Source organism: Mirounga leonina, unplaced genomic scaffold (assembly GCF_011800145.1).
Source record: "Mirounga leonina isolate KUSES-001 unplaced genomic scaffold, KU_Mleo_1.0 Mir_114, whole genome shotgun sequence".
Taxonomy (NCBI): domain Eukaryota; kingdom Metazoa; phylum Chordata; class Mammalia; order Carnivora; family Phocidae; genus Mirounga; species Mirounga leonina.
In genome coordinates, this window is record NW_023270265.1 from 29,674,029 (window position 1) to 29,687,303 (window position 13,275).

The window sequence follows — 13,275 nt, forward strand, 5'->3', positions numbered from 1 at the left end:
TTTTAAAATGACAATGTGAACAAATCTGTTCATAAAAGTACTTTTTAAAAACTTTGCTTTCTTTGATATTTTTCCATTCCTGTGCTAAGTGCCAGGTGTACAGGGAAAACCTAGTCAGCAAACAAATCATTAGGCTAGTGATCAAGTGTTGACATTAATACCATTTACAGGGATGGAATTGAGAACATTGCCATGATACATTTTGGTATGTGCTGATGTTTAGCATCAACAAGGGGAAAACACAGGGCAGCAGAAGCACCATATTTTCTTAATAAGATTTTTCTCTCCTTTGTGGAATTGCTGTATTGTGATGTTGGCAATAAGCTGCTTTTAGTCGGGAAGAAAACCTCTGTTGAGTTTAACATTAGCAGTAATGTTGTTATGCAAAATGTCATAGATATGCTTGTTACCCCACATCTATTTTAAGATGTGGATTCTTTTGCTTGGGTGTCATCTTTGGAAATGAGCAGTACAAGTGTTTTTGAAAACCCAAAATATGTAGACTTTCTCTATATTGGGCAAGATGGGCTCGTCAAGGGGGAAGGTAAACAAGATTGCTTACCCTAAATCTGCAGGGTGTATTTAAATTTTACTTTCTTTGGGGGATTAGAGAAATCATCTCAGTTGATTTCTTTGATTAGCGATAGAGTGTTGATGTTGAAGCTCTTTTTAGGGTAGAGTACCAAAGCATAATGTTGCATACATAAATAAGGCCTTTCAAACCTTATCAGTTCCAAAGTCTTGAGTGGGTCTGTGTGGCCTACAGATTAATCCACTCCATAGCCCTTAGAATTCCACTCAAGGCCTCTAGTCTGTCCTTAACTCCCTATCTAGTCTTCTCTTTTCTTCTCCCTGTCATACTCCTTACACTTTAGCCAACGTGAGCTTCTTAACCAATCTCAAATCCTGGATACTGCTGGGCCCTGAGCATTTGTTCAAGCTTTGCAGTGGGCCAGGCATACCTTTTCTCTCCATATTCACCCGTGAACGTTTCGCTTTCCCTTCTGGGCCTGCTCAAATACCACCTCCTTTAGGAAATTTGCTTTCATTCTTGCTGCTGGGAGTAGTTTCCATTTTCCTATAGGTCTCTTGTAGAATTTTGAATCCATTTTATGGCAGGTATCAAATTCCTTACTTTCATTATTGGAAAACATACCCCATCAGCTATTAATGTCGAAATTCCCTGTGGGAGGGCTGTTTATTCCTTACCTTACTGCCTCCCGCAGGCTCCCTCATGCCAACTTACACATAGCAAATGTTCAATAAACATTTGCTGAATAAATACATGAGTATATTAACCATCCCCATTCTTTGTTATTATTGTGCTGTGTCCAACAAGAAGAAGGTGTATTAGTCTGCTAGGCAAGCCATAACAGAGTGCTGTAAACCGGGTGGCTTTAAACGGTTGAGATTTATCATCTCTCAATTCTGGAGACTAAAAGTCTGCAATCAGAGTGTTGACAGGACCCTGCTTCCTCTGAGACTCTAAGTAAAAACCCTTCCTTGCCTCCTCCTGGCTTCTGACCGTAGCCAGCCATCCTTAGCTTTCCTTGGCTTACAGCTGCCTCAGTCTAATCCCTGTGTCTGTCTTTGCATGGTGTTTTCCTGTGTTTGTGTCTCTGTCCAAATCCCACCCCTCTACTTTTTTTTTTTTAATTGAGATATAATTGACATGTGACATTGTATTAGTTTTAGGTGTACAACATAATGATTTGTTATATACACACACATATATGTGTGTGTGTATTGCAAAATGATTACCACAATAAATTTAGACATCCATCACTACACAGTTACACTTTTCCCTCTTTTTATAAGGACAGCAGTCCTATTGGCTTAGGGCCCATCCTACTCCAGTATGACCTCAAGTTAGCTGATTAGATATATGTATATAATGACTCTACTTCCAAACAAAGTCACATTTACAGTACTGGGGGTAGAACTTCTACATACCTTTCTGGGGGACAGATTCAACTCTTAACACTAAAGAAATGAGAATTCTTGTATAACCGAGTCCCGGGTTCTCCTCTAAGTCATATGTTTGAATTACGTTTGTACGTCTGGGGTTTTTAAAAAAAATAATTTGTTGTCTAGCTGAGCATAGGAAGCGAATCTGGAGAAGGCCTGTGAGCATGGCACAAGGGGTATCTCAATATACTTGTGGAGGTGACCTCACCTATTTATTTTAGGAGATAAAAAAGATGGAATATCTTTTAGGAGACTATTCCATATTTCAGATGGGGTTCATTGTGAGTATGTGTGATTTCATGGTATCGACACCAAAATCTCCTTATAACTGACCATGAGATGCCATGGCTTATCTCTGCATTCCCTGGGGCAGTAAGAAGCAGAATGAAGTGAAGACAAATCAGGGCTTGGCATAATCATAAGAGCTATAAAAATTTATTGGGTGCCTCCTGTTTGCCAGGCACGTGGCCAAGTGTTTAACATGAATGATCCTATTTAATCTGCTCTTTGACACCATGTGGTAGGAAATATTATTATTATATAGATATAATATATTATCATTATATTATAAATATTATTACCCTAAGACACATGTATACATATATACGTGCATCAGAGGATGAACAAGATGTCTTTCCATCATATAGTCTTGTCAGTGGCCTTTTATTTTGGGTTGGTGAAGGTCTTTATAGCTAATAACAGCAATCCCTGAATAGGAATGGTATACACATTGCAATACTCATTCCCCTTCCTGATCTTTTGTACAGGAAAAGAGTGACAAACCAGCGCTGGAAGAAACTGCATTTGAAGAAATGGAAAGGGATTTTCAGGAGGTTCTCAATGAACTTTCAGGGGACAAAAGTCTGGAGAAATTTAGAATAGAATATGAGAAGCTTCATGCTGTCATGAAAAAGTCTTACGACAATGAAAAGCGTCTGATGGCCAAATGCAGAGAGCTAAATGCAGAGATTGTGGTTAATTCCGCGAAGGTCGCCACTGCCCTGAAGCTCTCCCAGGATGATCAGACCACCATTGCATCCCTGAAGAAGGTCGGTGATCTTGTAGAAACAAACCGAGGCAGAGGGGCCATAAACGCATCCTATATTTAAAACGTCTTTCTTGCCTTATATTGGCAGCTCTAGGCTGGTAGTAAATGAGTTATTAAGTAAAAATTTACATGATTTATATATTCATTAAGCCTAGGGAATAATGTTCATTTTCAAAGGAAATAATTAACCTGGGTGAATTTCACTATGCAGAAAATAATGTAGAACCTTACTGGCTTGGGTTTCTAAGAAATACTGGGTTAGCAAAAAGAATTAGAGGTAAGTAAGTGTAATATTAGGGACCTCAGTATGTCTTGTTTGATACAAGATGAGTAATTAGATATCTCATGATGATAGCTTGTTAAGGATTTTTTTAAAAGGATGTTTTCATGTTTTTGCTCTTCCCACTGCTTTGGGGGAAATTACCTTGAGAATTCCTGGATAGTAATTTTCATGATCTTCCTTCCTCCTTAATCCTCCCAGTTCCTCATAATGGGAGACCAGGGATTCAGTCTGGGGGATATTGAGAAAGTATGGCTCCGTTTTACCCTTTATTTTTTCACTCTCAAGTGTGTTGCATTATTTTGAGGGTAAAATGTAAATGTTACTTGTTGACCTCAGGGTGATAAAAGGTAAAGAGATTTTAATTTATAATTAAAACCCTAGTGATGAGAAATAACTCATGAACATTTTTAGATAAGTCCCTTCATATCATACAATAAAACATCACCCAATTTAAATGAATTTCCAAGACCAGTGCAAGTTATGACATCTGTTTTCTTAGAAATGACCTTTTTTAAAGTGCCATTTTCTCTCCGTCGTCATTTTCTTCTTTTTGCCGAAAAACCAATAAAAGAAGGCTTTAATTCTTCTTATGATGAGAAAGAAACCATTTTTATTGTAAATTAAAAAACTGGAAATGGAAGTCGCGAACAGATTAAAATATAATTGGTGATTGATTGGGACAAAGCTTCATATAATCACGTTTTCACTTAAATATCCTTCATTTGTTTTGCTGAAAATAGTACATATGGTTGCTACAAAAAAAAAAATACCCCATAATTGTTTTGAATCACTAAATTATGTGAAGTTACCCAAGACTCCCCTCTCTCTCTCTAATGTAAGAGTGGGCATGAATTTATGGAAATCCTCTCTTCCACTCATTTTATGCCTTGTCAACAGGAAAGTGGAGTATTGTCACCTTGAGTTTATAGGTTCTTACCTATAGAAAGGACTCACATTCTACTGCACAAAATTTTGCAAGAAAACTTTGCAAGAAAACTCAAGGCTGTTGCAACACTTACTATGCTATGTTCGCTTATCTGAACGCTGTAATTCCCTTCTAAGTAGTTATGTTAATATTCCAGATTGCATTTCATAACAGCAAGAAAGCCCAAAATGCTTGAGTTGTTTCCACTCCCAGCGAGGGACTTTGTTTTCCCCCTCCCCAAAGGCCTGGGCGTGGGTTTCTGGAATGGGAATGACCAAGGCTGTTGTGTGCAATTACATGACAGGGAAGACCACCTTGCTCTGAATTGTTCTAAAGCCAACATCGCCATCCAGGACCACTTACTTGGGACCTGAGGACAAAACAGATTTTTATTTTTAATTTGGAATCTATGAGGACCTTCACATTCAGGGCTTGGATCCAAGGCCACTCCTGATCTTTTTTTTTTTTTTTCCTCCCAAAATATCTGGCTTGGAAAGCACATAAACTTTCCTTTTAAATTTAAATTTAAATTTAATTTTAATTTTGTAAACCTATCTCAACATCAGAAATATCCCCCTAGTTACAGCAGCCCTTGCAGGATGTGAGCCAGGAACTCCCTAAAGCTGCTGTTCAGGATCCACTAGCTCATGTTGAGCAATTTAGTAAGTCAATATAAACAGAATGCATAATGTATAATATGTAACCTTCTTTCCCCATAAATGACTACTATATTGGAGTTGTTTTATTATTCTATTTGCTCAGTTTATCTTGCATCTGGATCCTAGTTTGGTTTTTCTCACTGATGTCCCGTGGCCCATATAGGAAATCGAAAAGGCCTGGAAGATGGTGGACTCAGCCTATGACAAAGAGCAGAAGGCAAAGGAGACGATCCTTGCCCTGAAAGAGGAAATAGTGAACCTAACCAAACTAGTGGAGCAGGGGTCTGGACTGTCCATGGACCAGGATAGCAAGTAGGTCATGACTTTTTTTTTTTTTTAAAGATTTTATTTATTTGACAGAGAGACACAGCGAGAGAGGGAACACAAGCAGGGGGAATGGGAGAGGGGAAAGCAGGCTTCCCGCTGAGCAGGGAGCCCGATGCGGGACTCGATCCCAGGACCCTGGGATCATGACCTGAGCCAAAGGCAGACACTTAACGACTGAGCCACCCAGGCGCCCCTAGGTCATGACTTCTTGATGGATGTTGAACTTGCTTTTGTAGAGGCCCCCTTCTTGGGCAGATGACCTGGGGCTTGCAGCGTCACCTGGAATGTTCTTTGTGATACGAGAGTCTCCTTCTGTGGTGATTTCCTGGAGATTGTTTTCCATCTATTGCTATTTTTTGTTTTTAATGCTCCCTTTCTCCATACCCAAGAACTCCTAATTTGTGGTTATATTAAACTTCTGGCTCTGCAGAAATATGTACTACAATTTCAAAATGAGTAAATATTTTAGGCTTCTTTCTTTCAAACTTGTGAGGAATGGAACTGGCTGCTTTTTTGCTCTGATTTCCAGCTTCTTCTCCAACCCCCCCAACTCCCATGATTAGTCCCATCACCATCCTTCCTACTTCTCAGGTTCTAGGCCATTAAACAGGTTCTAGGCCTTTATCCCTTAAAGCTTCATCTTTTTTTTTTTAAATTAACATATAATATATTACTTGTTTCAGGGGTACAGGTCTGTGATTCATCAGTCTTACACAATTCACAGCACTCACAATAGCACATACCCTCCCCAATGTCCATCACCCAGCCACCCCTTCCCTCCCACACCCCTCTGTTCCAGCAACCCTCAGTTTGTTTCCTGAGATTAAGAGTCTTTTATGGTTTGTCTCCCTGTCTGGTTTCATCTTGCTTCATTTTTCCCTCCCTTCCCCTATGATCCTCTGTCTTGTTTCTCAAATTCCACATATCAGTGAGATCGTATGATAATTGTCTTTCTCTGATTGACTTATTTTGTTTAGCATAATACCCTCTAGTTCCATCCATGTCGTTGCAAATGGCAAGATCTCATTCCTTCTGATGGCTGCATAATATTCCATTGCGTATATGTGTATATATACACATATATATACACCACATCTTCTTTATCCATTCATCTGTTGATGGACATCTAGGCTCTTTCTATAGTTTGGCTATTGCGGACATTGCTGCCTTAAAGCTTCATCTTGTTGATTCTCTCTTTTAAGCCTCACTTCTGTCTTTCCCTGCTCCCTATCAGCAGTGCTAGTGCTTTGCTTTGGGCCCCACATTTTCTGCTGGATTTGGTGATGGACATCTCACTGGTCTCCCTGCCTTCAAGGAGACATCTCCCCTCTGCACTATCTTCCATATATCAGATTTAGGCTTCTGAAACATGTACCTGTGTGCTTCTATCTCCAGTACATGTTCCAAACACCTTCAATAGCTTCCCATTCCCAAAGGATGCAGCCTAGTCTTGAACATGTCTTTCAGGGTCCTGCATAGATCTGCCTGTCAACCTCACTAGATTCATGTCCAGAAGCACCATGCTTGCTTATGCCTCCACACCTTTGAACATGCTGTTTTCTATGCCAAGAATGTTTTTGCTTCCTTTTGCCACACAGTAAACAACTATGGACCATTCGAGACCTATCTCAAACACCATCTTAATTGCATCACTCTCAGCATCTCTGTTTCAACCTCCTTCCCACCCATAGAACCAATATGTAAGCATGAGAATCACTGTGTTCTCTGTTTCCATAGAACCCAAACAACATCTATCTCAAGTATGGCACTGATCACATTGTATTGAAATTATTTGTTGATATGCTTCGCTACTCATTAGGCTGTGAACTCCTCGAAGGAAGACACCTTTACTTTCCCTTTAGAAGTCTAGCCCTGTGCAGGGCATGCAAAACCTTGCATTAATTAATGAGTCAGGAATGAGCACACACGCTTCGTTAGCCATTTTTAAGCATATCTGACTGGTGTCTAGGTTTCTCATACTTTCTAGGTGCATTTTATCCAACGTTGAGAGATGGTTCTAAGTGCAGGCATTGGGGGAGAGAAAAGGAAAACTAACAGAAGATGCAGTGTCCATAATAAGAGTCTCATGCTCTACCGACTGAGCTAGCCAGGCACATGCAGTGTCCAAAATAACGAGCTCTATTTTCTCATTAAAAAAGTCAAAGTCAAGCATCATCACAGCAACTACTGAAGAGCAATGTGAGGGAACTGATCAGTTAGGGGGAGTATTTTTTTGAAAGATTTTTATTTATTTATTTGAGAGAGACAGAGAGAGACAGAGAGTGGGCACAAGTGGAGAGAGGGGCAGAAGGAGAGGCAGAGGAGGAAGCAGAGTCCCCACAGAGTGTGGAGCCTGATGCAGGGCTCGATCCCAGGACCCCAAGATCATGATCTGAGCCAAAGTGAGAAACTTAACTGACTGAGACACCCCAGCACCCCAGTTAGGGGGAGCATTAAAGACATTGGAACACGGTGAGGAGGAGAACTGAAGACACTATCCAGGCCAGAATTTCATCTTCAAGAATGCACTTAGGTGTAGCTGTCTTCATAGTAACCTTAGAATTCAAGGGTTTGTTTCTGGAGAAGAAGCTGAATGTGGTCTTGAAGTTTCCTTATTAAGCAGTTATGTTCTAGCAAAGTTATCGGTAAATAAATATTGTCAGATTACTGTGCTTCCAACAGTTGTTTGATGACTGTCAGTGGCAAGTGCTTCAAGTGCAAGTTCTCTGCTTTCTTGGCTCTCACGTAGCGGCCTTGCTCTAGACCTCAATTCTGCAGCACAGGTCAGATCAGACATCGTCTTTCTACTTTCAAAACACTAATTCTGTGGAAAGTCATGCCAAATCATAGATAATGGTTTTTGAGATGTGGAAGTAACTGGTTTACAATTCAAATCAACAGATATTATCACATACTCTCTAAAAACTGGCATATGAATGATTTTCCAAATTTTGTTCTTGGGAACATTTCATTTGGGTTGCATTCCCTTTGGGAGAAACTAATCTCTGGGTGACTGGATAGAAAACCGGTGATGTGTAGTATTTGCTTAAGTGTGCCTCATTTTGACTTTATGGCTGTGATCATAGTCCTCCACTGGATATATTAACCAAATAATGTCTTAAATTAACGTCTCCTTAGGGTTAATTACAAGAGTTGACAACAGCAGTGTAGTCTTACTGTAACAAATTCAAATAATGCAGAGGCATGGAAACTAAGGAGTAAAAATTATCCCTCCAACTCTTCCAACCTGATATTCCACTTTTCAGAGATAACTAGTTACAAGTTTCAGTCTGTTTTTCTTTTCTTTTTTTTTTTTTAAAGATTTTATTTATTTATCTGAGAGAGAGAATGGGAGACAGAGAGCATGAGAGGGGAAGGGTCAGAGGGAGAAGCAGACTCCCCGCCGAGCAGGGAGCCCGATGCGGGACTTGATCCCGGGGCTCCAGGATCATGACCTGAGCCGAAGGCAGTCGCTTAACCAACTGAGCCACCCAGGCGCCCCTCAGTCTGTTTTTCTGGACTGCTATAAAAATGTCTGTAAAACACACACACACACATATACACAGACACTATAATTATTTAAAGATAAGAAAAGGGATCATATTATGTATATTATTATTGGAACTTCCTTTTCAGTTAACAGCTCACAAGCAGCTACCATGTCCATGGTCAGGGCATAACGATCTTTCTCTTTCACACCTGAATAGTGTTAGTCCTTGACCCGAACTCTTGCCCATGAACACAAGCTCAGAGGGTGATAAGGAGGACTCCTGAGCAGATGGCCTTTTAGCCTGATTCCTGTGTTCTTCTTTTTTAGTATCCGAGATTTACTGAAGTTCAAAGAAGAAGTGACCAAGGAGCGAGACCAGCTCTTGTCTGAAGTGGTGAAATTACGAGAGTCCTTAGCTCAGACCACTGAACAGCAGCAAGAAACGGAGCGGTGCAGAGAAGAGGCAGAGCAGGCCATCAGTCAGGTCTGTTCTGCCACAGAGGGCAAGATGAAAGAACATTACCTTCCAGAAGTCCTTCCCATCTTGTTCCTCTGTTAGATCTACTCCCTGGTGCCCAAACGAAGCATCCACAGTTGCTTGTTTCTCTGGTTTGTTCTTGCAGGAGCAGTTTGCTTTGTGCATTTCCTCTCAACATCCTTTGTCTGAGAAGTCACTAAGACAGGGCACCGCTTAAAATTTTGGCCTAAGAAGGTGTCCCTGGTAAAGGCCAAGATGCCCTGCCTTTGGGGATGGTGGAAGAAGTAGCTTCCTTGGCTCTTCTCCTTTGTAAGGACCCCTTTTGAACGCTTTTATGTAAATCCAGAAGTCAACTAGATGATTCACACGTGCAATCTCCAGGAGAAAAACATGAGACTCCTTTGAGCATGAGATGACAGAAAGATTTTTCATAGACTTTGGCCATCATGATAAAACTAGAATGCTTTGTTTAGTAATACCCAGGTCTCATGTGAAACATAATTTCATATTTAGGGTAGCTGGTGACATTTTATTTAGATCCTATTGATAGAGAATTGGATGAATTCTTTCCATGCTTAGCTTCTGTGGAATTCTGGGCTTCCATATTTAACTGGATTTTATACCATTCTTTGTGGATTTGTTCCCACCATCTGGGTGGATGTTTGGTGTTAAGACCCTGAAAAACAATACAGAATATTCTTGAAGTTTAAACATTGGGGCTCAAAGATGACTGTCCTGCAGGGGAAAGGCTACTACAAGGTGGCTGCCCTGAAAATATAAGATTTGAGAAAGGGAGAATCTCAGATGGTTGAGACGTGTCCTGGCGTGGGCTTCATCTCTTTCCTTCCTGTCCTTTCTGTGCCCCTAGTTCCAGCAAGAAATCCAGCAACGTCAGAATGAAGCTTCACGAGAGTCTCGGAAGAAGGAAAAACTAGAGAAAGAACTCAAGCAGATTCAGACGGACATGGACACCAGGCAGACAGAAATTAAGGCCCTCCAGCAGTATGTGCAGAAAAGCAAGGAGGAGCTTCAGAAGCTGGAGCAGCAGCTGAAGGAGCAGAAGGTGCGCTGGGTGTGGGCGACACCGCAGTCCCCGCAAAACCAGGAAGGGTGCCTTTGGAGCACTTTGAATTTTCTTTGGAAAGCAGCAAACTCTCTTCACTGGAGATGTGGATAACACAACACTTAGCATTACACTGCTCTTTGAACAGTTCACATAGGTAGATATGACCTTCTTTGTTTTTGTTTTGTTTTTCCCCCCAGCTCCAATGGGTTAATTTCTTTTGAACCTTCTATTGATGTATAATATACACATAGGAAAGTGTGTGATTCACAAGTGTACAGCTTGATGAATTTTTTCCATTTAAACCCATCTTGGGGCGCCTGGGTGGCTCAGTTGGTTAAGCGACTGCCTTCGGCTCAGGTCATGATCCTGGAGTCCCGGGATCGAGTCCCGCATCGGGCTCCCTGCTCGGCGGGGAGTCTGCTTCTCCCTCTGACCCTCCTCCCTGTCATGCTCTCTGTCTCTCATTCTCTCTCTCTCAAATAAATAAATAAAATCTTTAAAAAACAACAACAACAACAAACAAACAAACAAACAAACAAAAACCCTTTTAAACCCATCTTGGTCACCTGCACCCAGCCCAATAAACACTACCCCAGATGTCCCCTTGTGTCCCCTCCCAGTCACTCTCTCCCCCAAACTTCACCTCTATTCTGAATTCTCAGCAGAGTTTAGTTTTGTCTGTTTCTGTACTTTACAGAAATGCAATACAGGGTGTACTCTTTTGTGTTTAACTTCTTTGGCTCAATATTCTGTTTGCGGGATTCATTTATGTTGCCACGTAGTTATAGAGTGGCATTGTCCAGTATGGTAGCCCCTAGCTATGGGTGGCGATTTAAATTTAAGTTATTTAAAATTAAATAAAATGAAAACTTTAAGTCCTCAGTTGCTCTAGTACCATTTCAAGTGCTCACTAGCCTCAAAGGTTGGTAGATACCATATTGGACAACACAGCTAGAGAACATTCATATCATCGTGGAAAGTTCTATTGGACAGAGCTCAATAGGCCATTCAGACTCATAATATTCATTGTGTGACCATTACATGATTTAATTTTTAATAGGCTTATTTTTAAGTTTCAAGTTTAGGAAACCATATTCAGTCTTTATGCCTTTTAAATATGGTACTATTTTTAACATTTCCCCTATAATAGCAGTTTAAGGTAACTCAAATAGTAGTAATTCTGGTCTGTCTTTTCTCATTTTTTTTTTTTTAATTTATGTATTTATTTTAGAGAGAGAGAATGGAACAGGGAGAGAGAGAGAGAGAACATGTGTGTGCAAGCTGGGGGAGGGGCAGAGGGAGAGGAAGAGAAGCAGGCCCCCCGCTGAGTGCAGATCCCTAGGCAGGTTTGATCCCACAACCCTCAGATCATGACCTGAGCCGAAATCAAGAGATGCCCAATGACTGAACTAAGCAGACGCCCCTCTTCTCTCATTTCTTCAAGAAGCAATTCATGTAATGGAGAAAAGTCATTTCTTGAAAATATTTTCTCTTAGGAAGGTTCCAAAGAATTGTCAAGCCATACAGCATTTTGCCACTTAAAAAATAGATATGAGAACACATTCCTTGGCCAATTGCTTCATTAATTTTACATAGAGCCAGAAATCAGACAGGTAATACACAACGTGCAAGTATCCACAAGAAAAACATGAGACGTCTTGGAGCATGAAATTTGAGAGGTTTTTGAACATCATGATCAAACTACAGTGCTTTGTTTAGCAATATCCAGGACTCATGTAAAAGACAATTTCCTTTTTGGCATAGCCAGCTATATTTTATTTAGTCCCTATTGACGGGAAATTGGATGGATTCTTCCCATGTTTAACTTTTGCTCGCATCTAGTTATATTTTGGAATAATTGTTTAAGCATCTTCTCTCTTTTCCCTTCAGCACATTTGCTATCCCCCCATCCTCCCACTAGTCTGCCGATAGAAATGACTCCACCCCACCCCCAATATATTCCTCTTTTTTTTTTTTTTTTAATAAAACTGTGTCTGCTCAGGATAGTCAAGGTAGGGAAGAAGAAACCCTACTGACACTGAAGTCAGGCAGATAGAAATCCCTGCACTGCTGTTGAGCGGTTTTGACTTCAGTTGGACTTAAGGGGCATGGTCTCTGTGTTGGTGTCTGTGAATAGTTCTGCTCACGAAAATGCGTTAGGCATGTTAATGCAGGATTTGCTTCTGAAGAGGGAGCATCCCAGCCCCACAGCTGATAAAACCCGTTTGAATCTCTAGCTCATTTGCAATGATTATAGCAATTGTTGCGCATGTGAAGCTTGCCAAATGGCAAACAGGCATTAAAATATTTATCTGCCACCTGTGAACAAGACTTCCCAAGGCTCTTGGAAAAAAAAAAAAATTATGCTCTCTGTGTTGTTCATTAGAAGGCGTCATTTTCCTCAGCCATGTATGATTTCTCATATTTGAGTGTGTTAGTGCTTTCACTGGGGATAAAGAACAATTTCTACAAAGACAAAGAAAGTGTGCTTGCTGTGACTGTCCCGGGAGGTTTGCAGCGTGCGGGGCCGGGGGGGGGGGGGGGAGGGGGGGCTCCTGTGTGGATATGCAGATACTGTAATCAGATTAAAAAGCATTAACCAGCTCGTGATGCGCCTTTCAGATCTTGAATGAAAGAGCAGCAAAGGAGCTGGAGCAGTTTCAGATGAGAAATTCAAAACTTCAGCAAGAGAACGAACAACACAGTCTGGTTTGTGAGCAGCTATCCCAGGAAAACCAGCAGAAGTCTTTGGAGCTCAAAGTAAACACCAAGTGACCTATCTATTCCCTAGCACCCCTTCCTTCATTCCCTATTAATTTAGGTTTACCTTTGTGGCTGGAGCCCTTGGTTGGGTAACCTGTATTAGCCTTGATATGTCAGAGGCAGGTGCAAGCCTTCAGTGATGGCTTTCTTCCCAGAAGGAGATACTTTGATGACTTCCATTCTTCTAAGACCACAAACCTGAATATTGATCATATGGTTGTGCAGATGGTTTTGAAAGCTGGCTCCAATGCTCATCTCTGTAACTTAG

The 13,275-nt window shown here is 40.9% G+C and overlaps 1 protein-coding gene across 1 annotated transcript in view; it reads left to right on the top strand.

Annotated features, from left to right (window-relative positions):
- Positions 1–523: 523 nt before the first annotated feature.
- The window catches only part of CFAP58 (cilia and flagella associated protein 58), an 86,892-nt gene continuing 74,140 nt past the window's right edge, over positions 524–13,275 (top strand). Inside the window, exons 1-6 of the mRNA XM_034987227.1 lie at positions 524–544; positions 2,736–3,017; positions 5,047–5,195; positions 9,028–9,184; positions 10,047–10,241; positions 12,867–13,004. Of these exons, the coding sequence (XP_034843118.1) occupies positions 524–544; positions 2,736–3,017; positions 5,047–5,195; positions 9,028–9,184; positions 10,047–10,241; positions 12,867–13,004 (942 nt within the window). The remainder of the gene's footprint in view (positions 545–2,735; positions 3,018–5,046; positions 5,196–9,027; positions 9,185–10,046; positions 10,242–12,866; positions 13,005–13,275) is intronic.